At 56.0% G+C, this 16603-nt stretch overlaps 1 protein-coding gene across 4 annotated transcripts in view; it reads right to left on the reverse strand.

The window, feature by feature from the left end:
- The window catches only part of MAD1L1 (mitotic arrest deficient 1 like 1), a 233454-nt gene that overhangs the window by 179347 nt on the left and 37504 nt on the right, over positions 1-16603 (reverse strand). For all 4 annotated transcript variants that reach the window (XM_088833067.1, XM_055410437.2, XM_055410436.2 and 1 more), the window contains one exon: positions 5146-5232. In XM_088833067.1, coding sequence (XP_088689193.1) covers positions 5146-5232 — 87 coding nt within the window. The remainder of the gene's footprint in view (positions 1-5145; positions 5233-16603) is intronic.

A 16603-nucleotide genomic window follows, 5' to 3' on the forward strand; every position in this document is an offset into this window, starting at 1 on the left:
GTGGGCTGTCCAGGGCCTGCGGCAGCACCACAGTGTCCCCGTCTCCCAGTCTAGGGAGATCACTGAGTCGGGGCAGGCCCATGGAGCTGGGGCACATGCATGATGGCGGAGCACAGAGGAACACAGCAAAAAGCCTGGCTCCCTCGATGGCACCCTGACTGCCCAGCAGGACGGCAAGGTCAGAGGCCAGCTGACCTGTGCAGAGCCTGATCTGGGCTTCTGCCAGCCTGACGTCTGGCCTGGTGCCCTGGGACGGGCAGAGCACAGGCTCCCATGCCACAGGCCTCACTCTGTCCATCTGGCACATCCCCATGCAGTCAGCTGAACCGCTCACATTCCCTCCCTCAACCAGAGCGCGGCAGGCAGCCCTCCTCTGGGTCCAGGAGCACGCTGGCAGTGGGGACAGAGCACACAGGGAGCATGGGAAGGGCAGGCAGGCACAGTGCCATTTCAGGCAGAGGCACCAGGAACTGCAGGCACGAGCCCGAAGGGAGGGGGCAGCTGCCCGGGACACCAGGGGGCGGGGGCAGGGGGCGCATCCCGGGCAAGGGCGCCGGGGGGAAGGAGCCAGCTCGCGCCCGCCTGCCCCACAAACACCTGTGTCCAGGGCGAGGAGGACCGCAGAGCGGCTCTCTGGCGTCCCCGCCCACCTGGTCAGCCGCAGGCTGTGGTGGACTCGCGTCCTCACCCACCTGGAAGGGGCGCCCTGGTCTAGACGGCTACCCTGGCCACAGCCCGCAGGCCAACCACCCTCTGCACGCTGCACAGGCTTGCTAACAGACCGCAGCGTCCAAAGCTGCATTTCCGGCTCCCGCTGCCTTCACCTGATCTTCTGCTAAGTTCTCCAGCGACATGAGAAGCAAGCCCACCATCCACAAGCTCTCACCAGACCCTCACCCTGTCTTTCCGCCTCACCTGCCACAGCGGGTCCACAGCAAGCCTGCACCCCATCTTCCAGGTGTGCCCACGTGTGCAAACTCTTCCAGCCTCTGTCCGCCCGCTCACCCTTGCCTGCCCTGAAGTCACACTTTCCTCAGGACTCCGGGTGCTGCATGCTAACTTGCTTCAGTTGTGTCCGACTCTAACCGCATGGACTTTACGTAGCCTGCCAGGCTCCTCCGTCCATGAGATTTCCCAGGCAAGAACACTGGAGTGGGATACCACGCCCTTCTCCAGGGGATCTTCCTACCCAGGGACTGAGCCTGCATCTGCTACGTCTCCTGCGTTGGTAAGTGGGGTCTTTACCACGAGTGCTGCCTGGGAAGCCCCTGGTGCTGCCAGACTCCTCAAACACTAATAGCTTGAGGCCAAGGGCTCTTCTGAGACACGTATAGCCCAGAGTAGGGAAGACTGATCTTCAGAACAACCTGCAGTGGTCAGAGCAGCCCAGAGCTGGAGCGTGCGTCGGGTGTGAACAGGCTGAGTGTGCAGAGGGACCGGCACCCCAGGGAGCTGGGCTTGGCGGGCACGCACGGTGCGTGGCAGGCAGAGCCCCCGAGGCTGCTTGGCTCCCCTCACCTGCTCCCACAGCAGGTCCCCTGGATCCGCACCGAGGGCCTGGCCCGACACGTCACACCTGCAGGCCCACGATGCATGGCTCCACTGTGCAGAGCAACGCGTGACAAAGGGTTCTCTGCAGTCACACCTGGCACCTCTCCAGGACCTGGCTCCAGCCTCAAATAACAACATGGAGCTCCCAGGACGTGCAGACCAGGATTCAAATCCGGCTTTCACAGCTTCCTAGCTGTCTGACACGGCGCTCAGTGCTCTACTGGGGGACAGAGACAGCACCATCGTGCAGGGCTAAGGGGAGACACTGTGTGTGAGATGCTCAGCATGCAGCCCAGCACCAGAAACACTCTCAGCGCCACCACACCACGCACCCAGGGAGAGCCTCCGCCCTCAGCACACCCCCACGGGGACCAAGATCAGCCACAGGAACCAAGACCGACGCTGGGCAGCCGCGAGTGAAAGGCAAGGTTCCTAGGCGTGATTAAACTCCAGTCCAAAGGCAGGCACTGACAGGCCACTCTCACCTGCGACCAACAGAGGCTCTGGAGCTGTCCCAAGAGGACCATGGTGCGGAAACAGAGACCAGCCCGCCGGGCCAGTGCACCCTGCTCCCAGAAAGGCCCACCAACACCCACACTTCCCCAGGCCACCCGACAGGACGTCAGCTGGAACTCAAGGCCGCCCGTCCCACGGCCACAGAGGACTTGCCCGGTGACACCTGCTCGCCACCTGTGTCCTGAGTGCGGCTGAAGGCGAGGCTCCTCCCACCATCTCGCCTCACCCTCAAAAGAGCCCCCAAACCCTCCAGCCAGAACCCCGCCTGCCTGGGGCTGGGCAGAGCCCAGGCCTCCGCTCTCCTGCGAAGGCGCCTCTCCTTGTCTAACCTGGATTTCTACCCAGCTGCCTTCAAAGACTTGCAGAAGTGACATTAGCCCCTCTGGCCTCATGAGGTCTCCTGGCCTCCACACAGAACACACCCAGCACGGCAACGTCGGTTTGCCACCTGTGAGCATGGCACTGCCCACGGCCCTCCATTCTGCTTGGCCTGGGCCTTGAGGGCACAGGACCCCACCTGGCACCTCCCTACAGGGGCCTGCACATGACTCCACCGCCAGCAGACGGGGCAGGAACCTCACCTTCTCCCAGGGCCCTCGGCCCTCGGAAGGTCCCTGGGAGTCTCCCACCCTTTCTGTCACCAGAGGAGGGAGACCTCCCTGGCGGGACGGGGACGATGGTCAGTGCCTGCACACGAGGCGTGCTCCTGAGATGGGTGCAGGGTCAGGGCCGCTCGTCCACGCGGCCACCAGCGGGTGAGGACAGGACCTAGGGCACCCCAGCCCGGGCCCCGCGGCCCGAGGCGCCACACCTCCCTCCCCTCCCCTCGTGGGGCCCGAGGCGTCACACCTCCCTCCCTCACCTCATGGGGCCCGAGGCGTCACACCCCCCTCCCTCACCTCGTGGGGCCCGTCAGGCAGGTTGGCCACCCTGCCAAAGAGATGAAGCTCTTTCTCAGGAGGCCTGAGACGCCTTTGCTTCCAGGGCGGCTGCACTGGCTCTCAGAGGGAACTCAAGGGTCCTGAGAGGTGGACGAGGGGCCACAAATCCCCCAGACCACCTCCCCTCCATGGTGGACCGCTCCCTGCAATGCGAGTCCATTTCTAAACCCACCCCACAGAAGAGATGGGACGACTGACTCACCATCTAGGACCACAGACTACACTCACAGCTCTGAGAGGCTGACTTTCCTGCAGCTGCTCAAGCAGGTGACTTTAGAAAGCACCTCACAGTTTGGTGGGAGAAGGATGCAGACAAGCAAGTTTCCTTTCCTCTAACAGTTCATTTTGTTTCAAATTCAAAGTAAAATAAAGAGGATAGCCTGGAAAAATGTTAAAGCTTTAATTTCAAATCACTTTTAATGCCCGTTTCATCTGACAGCAACTTTGAAAGCAAAAGGCAATCTTTATCATTTGAGGTTTTTAAATTGATGTGATTATGTCCAACATAACCAGATGCTTCTAAAAGCCAATTTTCAAAGTGACATCAGCCCCCAAAATAAGAAAGCCTTCCTTTGGTTATTAATAAACTATCAACATGCAGTCTGCACAGGGGTAAGCCTGCAGGGGTGGCCACGGCTCACAGGCTGACCTCACAGATCCCTCCCCACCAGCCCGTCAGGGCGAGAGTGAGCGTCCAAGGTCCCTCTTGGTCACTGTCCTTTCAGCCGTCCCCCAAGCCCCTCACTTACTGGAGGGGCTGATCTCACGCAGCTGTCCACCCTCAAGTGACTCTAAGTGGGAACCGACTAGTTTAACCCCATCCTCCGTGGGCACCTGGTCTGGGGCAGGGAGAGTGACTTGGGGCGGGGGGCGGAATCTGCCACAAGTGGGGGTCCTAGGAAAGGATTCCTTGTTCCAAAAAGGAAGAGGCCTCTCCTCCTGCCTCTGACTCGACACCCAGGACGTGGGCAGCCACCCTGCACACACGAGAGAAGCCTGCCTGGGCCCCAGAGGAGGGAGGCGAATAGCAGCGGACAGGCCCATGCGTGGTTCAGCGAGGAGCAGGCCGGCACGTGGGCATGCTCCCCTTTCCCGGCACAGAGCTCTGCAAAGCCCTGGAATTTCCTGAACAGTGAATGATGTGAGTGTCCCTTTGGCCAGACCCCTGGGCTGCCTGGGGTTGAGGGGGGCAGTGCCAGGGGAACCAACCCCAGGAAGAGAGGTAGTAAGTTCCACCTGCCCCCCCCCCCACCTCCAGGGAGGGGCGTGGGCTGGAGACCCAGGAAGTCTCCATTGGCCGAGACTTAATCAAGCAGGAAATTCACAGAAACCCTGAAAAGGGGCCTCTGAGGCAGCAGACACGAGGAAGCGCTGGGAGGGCAGCACGCCCGGAGAGGACAGGGCAGCTCTGCTCCCCGCCCCACACAAGCCTGGGGCATCTCTTCCCGTCAGGCTGATCTGAGCTGCACGCTTCATAATAAACCCATAATCCAAGACAGAGTGCTTTCCTGAGTTCTGGCCATCACTCGAGCACATTATCAGAGGCTGGAAGGACCCTGCACTTCGGTCAGACAGAAGCGCAGGCACACCTTGTAGGACCAAGCCTCACCCATGGGGTCTGGCTGACCCGGGAAGTCATGGCAGCGCTGAACTGAATCCCAGGACACCAGCAGGCATCCGAGTGAAAGCAGGGGCAAGACACACTGCACCCTCGGGCGTGGAGGAAACCCTGGACACCCAAGTGCAAGACACACGAGTGTCCCAGCTGGGCTGCTACGCGTGCCTTCCCTGAGGGCACGAGTCTGCGCACACGAGCGCCAGAGGCTGCAGCCCGGGCTCCAGCGCCACTCAGAGCCCAGGCAGCCACAAGGACGCAAACGCTCCTGGAGGGGAGCACGGCCTTCCACCCAGACCCTGGAGCCCCAGGAGCCGCCCCAGGGCCCCTGGGCTGATGGGCCATAGTGTCTGGAAGACAGCATGCCCGCCTGCCCGCCACCTCAGCCTCGGTGAGGCAGGGCAGGACTAGGGACGCCGCGCACCCGCAGTGCCTGCCTACCCGCGAAACCAGGGGCGCGCTCACCCCGAAGCCCTCTCCAAAGCAAGTATGTTGTTGGAGAAGCGCGGCCGCCAGGCCTACCTGCTGGTGATTGAGCTGTTCCTGTCCTTCAGGGCCAGCTCGCGCTGCTGCAGCTCCACAATGAACCTAGACAGATCCTCTGGCGTCCTGGGGGGACAAGAACACAGGGGGTAAGCGGGGTTGTGCCTGCAGGGGACGGGGCTGTGACCCTAGGGGCCAGCCCAAAGCCAGGCAAGCCACTTGCGAACCTCAGAGTCGGGCAAGTCAGGGTCTGTCAGGCCCCGGACAGCAGGTGTGGGGCTCATGGCACTGCTGGCCGCCGGCCACGTGACACTGGGGACGTCACTCATGCCAGCCCTCACCTGTAAAAACCGAGTTGGGACGTCGCATCACTGCCATGCAGAGGCTGTGAAGTGAGGAGGATGCACACGTGCCGGCGGCCCGCAGACAGGGTGCCAGGGCCTGCCGGCCTCCCCCTTCCTCCCAGACCCATGTGTACGGACGGCAGCAGTGGAAGCACAGGCACCACGGGCACGGCGCCACCAGGTGTCAAAACGACTCTGGGGGACGATCAAGCTGATGCTCGCAGCAGCCCTGATGCTCACGGTTTCCGTTTCACAGACAGGGAAACTGAGACTGAAAGACCGTGATGGAGGGTTCAAAGGTCACCCCACTCTCCACAGCACTGAGCCTCAATCTGAACCCACTCCTCCAGCTCAACACCTGGCTCAGGAGAGCATGCACAAAAACGTCTTTGACATTCAGATGGCCAACAGGCACACGGAAGATGCTCAACACCACTAATTCTTAGAGAAATGCAAATCAAAGCTGTAATCAGGCCCCACTTCACATCAGTAAGAATGGCCATTATCAAAAAGTCTACAAATAACAAATGCTGGAGAGAGTGTGGAGAGAAGGGAACCCTCCACACTGTTGGAAATGTAAACTCGTGCAGCCACTGTGGACAATGGTGGGAGGTTTCTCAAAAGAACTCAAATAGAGCTGCTGTATGATTCTGAAATCCTACTCCTGGGAGTGGGATTAGAGAAAACTCTTAATTTGAAAAGCCACATACACCCCAACGGGGTCACTGTAGCATACTGACAACAGCCAAGACATGGAGACAATCTAAATGTCCATCAGCAGACTAGTGGATAAAAAGATGTGGCGCATATACACACAAAGGAATATCCTTGGCCTTAAAAAGGATGAAAGGCATCCCTCGTGGCTCAGAGGCACAGAATCCACCCGCACTGCAAGGACACGGTTCGATCCCCAGGTTGGGGAGACTCCCGGGCCGGGGAGACTCCCGGGCTGGAATGGCAACCCACTTCAGCATTCTTGCCTGGGAAACCCCACAGACAAGAGGAGCCTGGTGGGCTGCAGTGCTCACTGAAGCCTCAAGAGGCAGACACAACGTAGCAGGTAAACCACCACCCACGGAGACTGAGTGGAACGACGCCCCCCGCGCCAGAACGGGCGGAGCCAGAGACCATCGCGCAACCAGAGCGACCAGACACAGAAGGACAAATGGTATGCGGCACCATTGTGCGTGGAATCTAAAAAGAACGACAGGGGCTTCCCTGGTGGTCCAGTGATTTCAGAGTCTGCTTTGAAGTGCAAGGGACACCAGTCCGATCCCTGGTCCCAGAGGATCCCTCCTGCCACGGGGCAACTGGGCTGGTGAGCCACAACCACCAAGCCAGCACTCTGAAGCCCGTGGGCTGCAACGACTGACGCCCAGCGCCCCGAGCCTGTGCTTCACAGCAAGAGGAGCCACAGCAGTGAGAAGCCCGCATAGCACACCCAGAGCGCAGTCCCCACTCACGGCAGCCAGATAAAGCCTATGCACGGCAACAAAGACCCAGCGCAGCCGAAAAATAAATAAAATAAACCTTTAAAAGTTAGAGTAAAACATGACAGAAACGCACTTATTTACAAAAGAGAAACAGGCCCACAGACATCCAAAAAAAACTTACGATTACCAAAGGGCGGAAGGGGAAAGGGGGTAAGTCTGAAATTAACGGGCACGTGAAGTGAACTGGAGTGAAGTGAGGCCGCTCAGTCGTGTCCAGCTCTCTGTGACCCCATGGACTGTAGCCTGCCATGATCCTCCATCCATGGGATTCTCAGGCAAGAATACTGGAGTGGGTTGCTATTTCCTTCTCCAGGGGATCTTCCCAACCCAGGGATCAAACCCGGGTCTCCCGCATTGGAGGCAGACGCTTAGCCGTCTGAGCCACCAGGGAGGCCAATGGGTACAAACTACTATGCACAAAACAGATAAATAGCAAGGACCCACTGTATGGCAGAGGCAACTGTATTTGGTGCCTTGTAACAACCTACAATGGGAAAGAATCTGAGAAAGAACAGACATATGACTGAACCACTGTGCTGGACACTGTCAGCGCGGTCCTGAAAGAGTGACCCTGTAAATTAACCACACAACAATGCCAAAAAACAGCTCTTTTTTTAATGTCTTCAAAGAGGAAGGGGGACGAGAGACAGAGACGGCACGTCAAGTGGAAACAAAGACTCCTGACCCCCGCACGGAGCTGACACGGCATTAAAACAAATGAAAGATGCTCAGCATCACTCATTCGCAGAGAAACACAAATCAAAACCATAAACAGGCACCACATGGCGCTGAGCGCAGGCCCGGGCTCAAGCCCAGGGCTCCACAGGGGTGACAGCTCAGGACCCACAGGCTGCTTTCCCAGCCCCCAGAGCCAGCACAGCACCCAGTCCAAGAGCACACTCCAGCCTCCCCACTCCTGCTGAAGTTGCCCCTGCAGTCCCGCCTGCCCGAGGGCTGCTCACAGAAACCTGCTGGGCTGTCCAGTGCCCACAGACCCTGAGCCACCAGGCCTGGGGGGCCTCTCCACCTCCGCCTCCCGCTGGACTTTCCCCTGCTGCCTGGACACACCAACCCATCCACTCCCCAAATATCCGTGATGGTTACCCCTGGGCCTGCAGCGTGCCTGCCTCAGCCTCCCCAGGCCTCTCTCATCCTCACAGGAGAGGTCTCAGGACAGCTGTCACCTCCTCCAAGCAGCCCCCAAGCCTCTCCTCACCTCCTCACGAGGCAGCACAGGACCACCTCCCCTGTGACCAGCCGGGGCCTCCTGGGCCTGCTGTCACTAGAGCGTGAAGCCCAAGGTGCCCACGTGCCGGCAAGATGACCTGAATGCCCATCACAGCCCCTGCACAGAGTAGAGCCCACGGCCTGCCCCCCACATGGGCCTCCGTCCTCAACACTCCCCCGGCAGGGAAGGCCAGGCACACTCCCTTTCACACCGCCTCGTGCAGGCCCTTTCCTGCACATCTTGTGAGGATACGGCCTTGATGTGTGAGGAACCAAGAGGCGTGATGCCAAGATTTCTGCCCTTCATCTGCCTTAAATGCAAGCCAGCTCTGTGGGTGAGAACACACACTGAGAAACTGCTCACCAGCAGGAGACCCGTGAGAAACTGAAACCTCAGAGGGGAGGGGTTGAGCCAGCCTTGCACGCCAGGTCCCACTCTTCTCCGAGCTTCCTCTCACCTTCCGACCTTGGAGAGTAAGGAAGTAAGCAAAACCAGTAAACCCTTTTAAGCCAAGAGTTGAACATTTTAAAGAGATTTAAATTGTCTTCTATTTTTTATGCTAGTCAAAGGAGTAAGCAAACTAGTATTAAATCAATGGAAAATATATTCAAAACCAATGAAACAACTATGCATGTCTACCTTCACAAGGTCACCAGTCCCTTTGGGCCCGAGGAGAAGCGTCTGTCAGACAGAAGGCCACACAGCCTCTGGGGGCCTCCTGAGCTGAGGGGGCGGTATTCTCTCATTGCAGGCAAGCTGTCTGCAATGTCCTCCAGGCAGAAACCTGCCTGGAAGCAGGGTTGGGAGCACAGGACGGCAATTTAGAAACAAGGGTCTTGCCCTGAGGCACAAACTAGCCCCACAAAGCCAGGAACTAGAGTGACACAGAAAGCTGACTCACCAAGGCTCTCCATTCTCCTTTGAAGTAAAGATATTTGAAATGTAACCATTTAATAATGAGGGGAAATTGGGAATGGTCAAATGAAGAGAAAAATGAACTGAACATGTTCTCCTCCAGAAAGGCTCTACTCCCACTGATGGCTCGGGCACCTGCCCCTTCCCGGGACACCGACGGGCTGGGCCGCCCCCACGTGGCCACAACAACCGGGCGGCCGAGGCTCACACCCTTCAGCTGAACCTCGTGGCAGCCATCAGACCCCAAATCCACTGGAACTTTTGAGCAGCTACTTCAACAAACCATCAAGGGGACTGGCTCCATATCTGAATAAACTAAGCAGGCAGCTGGCTTTCTCCCACCCCCCATGCCACTCCTCCCCCTTGACCAGCCACGCAAACAAGAGCCCCCAGCAGCAAGTCTCCAGAGGGGGTGCGGCTCATCTGAGCAGGCAGGGAGCTGCTCTGACCAAGAGCCCCCGGTGGGAGGCTGTGCAGGGGCCCCGTCTCTCCCACCGCCCAAGGCCAAGGCAGACTCTCCAGGCAGCCTCCGGCCACGCCCCAGCCCCAGGTGCAGTGCCGTCATCCAGAGCCAGTGGCCAGCCCTGTCAGGGGAGCCCGCACATCATTCACAAAGCAACTTCATGGCCCTTCCAAAGAGCCCCCAGCCATCACAGCCCCGCGTCGCAGGGCCATCCGGTGATGACATCCTGTGAGGGCCTGGACCAGTGCGCTCGATCTGGCTCCGCTCCTGTTCACCAAGTCAGGCATCGGGAGGCCGGTTCCACACAGCGCGGGGGCCAAGGGGCTACACACCCTTCCCGAGACCCAGGCCTCTGCCCCTGTGCCCTGACCCAGGCAGAGGGTAAGCAGACACGCTCAGTGTGTCATCATCGCGAGTGCCTCCCTCCATTCTGGCTCTCCAAGCTCTGCAGAGCAGAGAGGAGGAAGAACAGCTTCCTCTGTGTGGACCCCACAGCAGGAAGGGCGGGCAGGGCAGGAGGGGGCGGCGCTGCTTTCTGGGCCTCGGGGAGGGGCGTTCGTTTGTTTAGTCCCTAGTGACCACCCGGGCGGCAGGCAGGGCCTCAGCCAGCACTGCGAGCAGAAAGCATGCCAAGACCCCGTGCTCCCAAAGTGCGCCTGCCCCTCCTCGGGGAGCCCGAGTCAGCAGGCCTGCAGGCACTCAGAGAACGGGCTCAAGTGTACAGTGTCCACTTCCATATGCGCCCAAACTGCACCTCCGCTGCTTACTTCTAAAGAAAGGCACTGACATGCATGAATATTTACAGAACATAATCTAGCCAGGTCAGGGTCAAGAGGGGTGGTTGAAATCAAAGAGATCTTAAACTTCATGTGCCTTATTTGAATTTCTTTTGATAAGCATATATATATTATATTCATAAGTACAAATAAAAACTACAGAAGAAGCCACACACACATTCCCCACGCGGCAACGCCACTGGCGACGCCCAGCCAGAGTGCTGTTGGGAGACGGGGCTCCTCCGGGGAGGCTCAGCGCAGCAGGCGTCCCGGGCACCCGGGGACACAGCAGAGGGGCCCACCTGGGGCGCTGCCACCATCTGCCCATCAGGAGCGCCAAGTGCAGACGGAGGGAGGTTCCTGAAGGGCTATTGAATCAAGAAGGATTATTAAACCACTGCTGCCTTCACCACACATCAAATCAAAGGCCAGAGGCCAAAGTGCCCCCCACTGGCAGGAGGAGTGTTGATTTTCCAGAGCCTCCTGACCTGGAGTACTCAGAGCTGCTCCCCGAGAGTGCCCTGGGGACTGGCTACGTGCCTGTAACCAGCAAGAGTCGGGCCAAGTGCCATCACAGCCCAAAACAGCACAGGCGCACTCAGCAGGAAGAGCCAACCACCCCCAAACTTTCGCTTCAAAAGCTAGAAAGTGGAGGCCTTCAGAGGGTCCTGGGATCCTCCGACTCAGAGATGACAGGAGAGCGACAGTCCCAACTGCAGCCCAAGCTGTGGCATCTGCTGTTTAAACTCTGGGTTCAGCTGCAAAGCCTTTTAACTCTAACTGGTGGGCTTTGAAGGAGGAAAGTCTTTGTTCAATCTGCAGCTGAATTTTGACTCGAACTCAGCTGCGAGCAAAACAGGAGGCCTGGGGAGTGGAACCCAGTGGTTTATTTTCAAGGCAGAGGCATTCTAGCTCCAGCAGAGCTATTCTGAAGCTCCTGACAGCAGACACCAGGACTCTCGCTGAAACTCAAAGTGCTATTTCAATGGGTCTGAAAGACACGAAATCCAGAGGACTCCCATTTCTAAAATGAATCAAACAGCGACAACCAGAAAACTAATTAACAAGCAAGAAACCTCAAGCTCTCTTCCAAGGTGTTATTTTCCAGAAGAGAGGCCTGCAGGACACAGAGACACAGCCCAGAGAGTAGGTCAGAGGGCCCTGTCAGAGAGGGGCACACAAAGGTGGGGTGGACTCCCTCCCAGGAGGGCTTCTGCAGAAAATATGCATAAGTGGGAACAGGAAACATCACAGAGAAAAGCTTGGTGCTAAAGCCCAAACGGAGCAGAAGCATTCATGGCTGCAAAGTCCCAGGGCATCCTGGTGAGTCAGGGGGTTTTGATAATGTGACCCAGTCATGTAGGGAGGTTGGAGAGGATTCATGTCACCGAAGACTGGCAAAGCCTGGCCCACAGCCCAGGGTGGGGAGAAGCAGCACTCAGCCCTGAGGCCACGCAGGGCGCTGGATACTCCAGAGAAGGAAGCCTGTGGCCACTGACCATTTTGAGGCCACAGGAACCAACCTTTAGGGGAAGAAGGCAATCGGTCTCTCAGCACCAAGCCTGGGCCAGTCCACGCCATCCTGGCCACATGGTGGATGGCAGCCATCGGACTGCTACTCAAGCTGCCGTGTCCCAGATAGACAGGGAGCAAGGCACTCTTTCTCCGAGAGGTGACCCAGAACAGATGCAGGGGCAGGCACACACCCAAAGGGCACACGTCTGAAGGCCCGCGTGGGGCACCCAGCACAGGGGACCCTTATCAAGCCACAGCCCAGCCCCATGACCAATGGCGGTTTCCACACGAGACCAGGTCCCCTGCCCAGCAGCCACCCTGCCCGCCTGCTAGGATGAGAGGCCCCAAAAGGCCTGTGCTGCTCCAGGTCACTGCACATCCACAAGCCTTCCTGACTCCCAGGACCACGCTGGTCCTGTCTCCCCAGCCACAGGAACGCCTCCAAGACCAACCACTGTACTCGGGATCCCCGAAGCCCACAGCCCGTGGGCCCTCGCCCTGAGCTACTCTCTCAGTCCCAGGCCTCCTCCGCTGACAGCACTCCCACACTCCTGCCAACAGTCCTCTACCTCCGGCCTTCAATAAATGTGAGCAGAACAGTAACTATCCAACTAAATTCTACCAGAGTTTGAACTCAGAGCACTGGATCAGAAATTTAGTGCTACTGGTTAAATAAATTACAGTCCTGCTATAAAATATATTAAAAAGGTCTAATATATACCAAGGAAATAGAATACCTATTTGGAAAATAACTTTTTTAAAACTTAGCATTACAAGCTTACACTTTAGAATGAGATATTATACAAAATTTTTCAAAAGAGAAAACAATTATTTCGTGATGAATTAATGCATTAGAAACTAATTATAACCACTTATAATGAAATAATCATATATCATTTCTAAATGATGTTTAGCTAAGTATAACAATGAGAATAATCTGCATTATAAGTCTGGCACAAACATATTAATAAAAAACTTCCCATCCGAAGCAATCAAGCCTGGTCACCGTCCCCAAAAGTTGGCTGAAGCAGGTAATCAATATCCGTATCTCAAACATCTTAACTTAAAATATTACAGGTACACAATCATTCTCCAAGCCGCAAACTTTTTCTTCAAATATGGGTCCAGAAGGGAATGGCAACCCACTCCAGTGTTCTTGCCTGGAGAATCCCAGGGACGGGGGAGCCTGGTGGGCTGCCGTCTATGGGGTCGCACAGAGTCGGACACGACTGAAGCGACTTAGAAGCAGCAGCAGCAACCTGAAGTTTCATGTTATGCTTTTGTATAAACCACAAATCATAATCCATGATTTTAGCTGTTTCTTTCAAATAGACACCTGCCACCTTCCTAAATTCTGTAACTTTTCTCCTAGTTTTTTATAGTCAATTCACTTTACTCAACAGCTTCTTTTTAGCAATTTCCCTTTGAGACTTTCCAAAACATTCAACTTTGCTTTCAGAAAAACACTGCTTTCTTCACACATTTTTCACAAGATACTTACAGTACTTAATTAAACTGTGTGATTACAATAAGATGTGAAACTGGCAAAGAAGCAGGCTCATCTCGGAGAGCCCAGCACCACTCAGGGGGCAGCCCTTCCCAAGCAAGCAAGGACCGCGACCCCGGGGCATTCTGCCACGATGAGCACGGGGCTCGGCTCTGGAGATGGGGTTTTTAACCAGGGTGGGTCCAGAGGAGGCTGTATCTACTCTTCAAAGACATTTCTGTCTGTGGATAGTGCCCTTCAAAATGTCTTCTTAAAACACTAGCCTATGTCCCAAGCATCTGCTGTGCCGCAGAAACCTATCAGGACATTTCAGAGGAAGGTGAGGGGTGCTGGCCAGTTTCGGGAGAGGCGCTTAAGTGCACAGCTCTTCCAAGAGCTGCTACCCTACTTTCTGAAAGAATCAGACACAGCATAGATGGGAGATCAAGTGCAAACAGCAGATTCCACAAACCACCAAAGCACAGAGGGCAACAGCAAGTAGTTAATACCTCAAATTCAAACTCCATTCACTCCTAGTTATGCGACCTCTGACGATCATTAACCTCTGCAAACCTCAGGTCCCTCTTCAGGAAAATGACTGTAATAACAGTGCCCACCACATGCGCTGTCGTGAGAACACTGCACATAAAGGGCTCAGCGTGGACAAGCATTACACTGTCACGCGTTACAGGCACTGCAGAGCACACCGCCAAAATGATATCTGCATCCAACTAGAAAGCAGAGTGGCAGGTACTGGCTACCAGTGTGAATTCACCAAGAATAAGATTTACATAAATTAACATTTCCACCTCTGATTCGGTTATTGCAGCACAGACTGATGTAGAAATACGTGACATATTATGAGTTCATTTATGTATTCCCGGCCTCATTCCAGAGCAGATATGAGGAGATTCTGAACATCTCTGGGCACAGCTCCAAAAGTGCCGATTAACAGGAAGAGACCAGAGGGCAGAGGGCAGAGGCCCTGCTCTAGAGTCACCGGGTCCTGTCCACGTCCAGTTCTGCTCCTCCCCGGACACAAAACAGGGACAACCTACGGAGCCACGGCAGGGGCCTCAGCAGGCACCTGGGAGGCCAGCTGGACCCCTTCATGGGCTCGTCTCTGCTGGTGGTGAAGCCCTCCAGGACAAGGCCCAACCCCCGACCCCACCCAAAACTTCACCAGCCATCCGGAACAGATGATAACCATCAATCTCTAGGTAATACAAAATGAAGCCAGCACCTGCTGAATGACTCTAAGAGTCCATAAAACCACTCGGGGGTGGGGGAGAAGGGGCGGGAGAAGGCGGGGGGACCGAGAGCCTGGCTGTGCGCCCCTCCCCGAGGAGGGAGAGGACGGGGCCCCTGCGGCCAGCCAGGACCTGCAGACACAGGGCTATGGCTCGTGCGGCTGACACACACGGCGAAGGCGAGCCGTGACCAGCTCGGTGTCGTCAGCGACTAGCTTCTCTGTGGCCAAGAAGGCCCTGGAGCTGGCCCCCCGCGGCAGCACACGCAGGTCCCTTTTCACCCGGCCGTCCACTAGCAGCAACTCGGCTGAGCTGCTTCAGGGAAGTGAATTACATGGCTCCCCAGACACATGTAAATAAAATGAAGAAATTTCAAATTTACAGTTGCTGCCTTCGAATTCTTCCTCCCAGCTCAGGCAGGATTAAAAGGACTTCAAAGCAGCCTGGGTTCCAATTAAGCCAGTGTGACCACCCCAGGGACGCTAGAATATTCCTCTGATTAACAAGAGGTGCTCTTTGAACTGTTTGAGCTAAAAAAAGCGCTCAGAACCTTTCAAACAAATGCCATAATTTTCTCTCCCTGTTCCCTCACTCTCTGGAAAAGTTGATCTTTTGAATGTTTTAAACATTGAAAAAGAAAGCTGGATAATGGCCCCAAACACAACTTGAGCCACAAGCTCAGAACAGGGCCATGGGCAGCGAGCTCAGGGTGCCACGGCAGGCCGGCCATGTCACCACAGGCACGTCCATGCCACCAAGCTGGAGGAGAGGTCAGCAGAACCGGCTGGTGGGAGCCAAGCCAGGGCTTTCCACCAGAGCCACAGGCTCACCTTCGTGGCCTGTGACGAGGGTGCCGACAGAAAGGGGACCCTGCGGAGCACCTGGGCGCAGGGCAGAGCTGCATGAGGACCACCAGCAGATGCGGCAGGGGACACGCCGGAGCTTGCCAAAGGGGGGAAGCACTGCCGCGTGGCCGGGGTGACACAGGACAGAGCCACGTGAGCCCAGAGGGTGAGGCCACCCCGTGGGGGCGGGGGCGCCCGAGGACTCAGGGCAGAAGGTGCACAAGGAGGAGCGCGCGGCTGGGTCCCAGCCCCGGCGACAGACCGCCTGCGGGAGCACGAACCGAGGGGAACCAAGGCCACCTTCCCCCAGCCCACACTGGGCCTTCAGAGATGTGCAGTCCCCGATACTAACACGCCTACTGCACACACATCAACGGCTGGGTCAAACCTATCGAGACCATCCATGTTTTATGATCAAGACTAATCTCTGAGATTATTATAATCAAGAAGAAGGCAGAGTGAAAACCTTGAACGGGCAGAAAAAGATGATTTGGTGCCCTATCTGGCTACCTATGAAGCACATCTGTCTCCTAATCTTTGAGCTACTTTACAAGTTAGTGAGTAGAGAAAAGGGCTTTCCAGGTGGCTCAGTGGTGAAGAGTCCGCCTGCCAATGAAGGAGATGTGGGTTCACTCCCTGGGTCAGGAAGAACCTCTGCAAGAGAAAATGGCAACATATTTTTGCCTGGAGAATCCCATGGACAGAGGAGCCTGGCGGGCTACAGTCCATGGAGTCACAAAGAGTTGGACATGACTGAACACACAAGCACAAGTAGAAGAAAACTAACAGAGATGCAAATAATCCGTGTTCACAGAAACACCAGTTCCAGCCTGGGGAACACCGATGCTCACTACCCTGTGGAGACTGACAGCTTCCCCACTTTGACATCTAAAATCGATTCCAGGGGTCTCTCTCTGATGATAAATGCATGGTACTTTGAAATGTCCTCTGGACCAGCTTACTAGTCCTTCATTAATTCCTGAGTTAAATAAAATATATAACACCTCTAGATGACTAGATAAATATAATCAACAAGACTACTATATTTAAAACTACAAACTATTACTATGAAAATGAAAGAGAGATACATACCATGAATTGAAAAAGTCATTATCATCAAGATGTCAATCCTCTCCAAACTGCTATAAATTCAATGCAAAAATCAATACAAATAAGAACAGG

Source organism: Moschus berezovskii, chromosome 27, assembly GCF_049115385.1.
Source record: "Moschus berezovskii isolate FMDL1 chromosome 27, NW_MosBer_1.0, whole genome shotgun sequence".
Classification (NCBI taxonomy): domain Eukaryota; kingdom Metazoa; phylum Chordata; class Mammalia; order Artiodactyla; family Moschidae; genus Moschus; species Moschus berezovskii.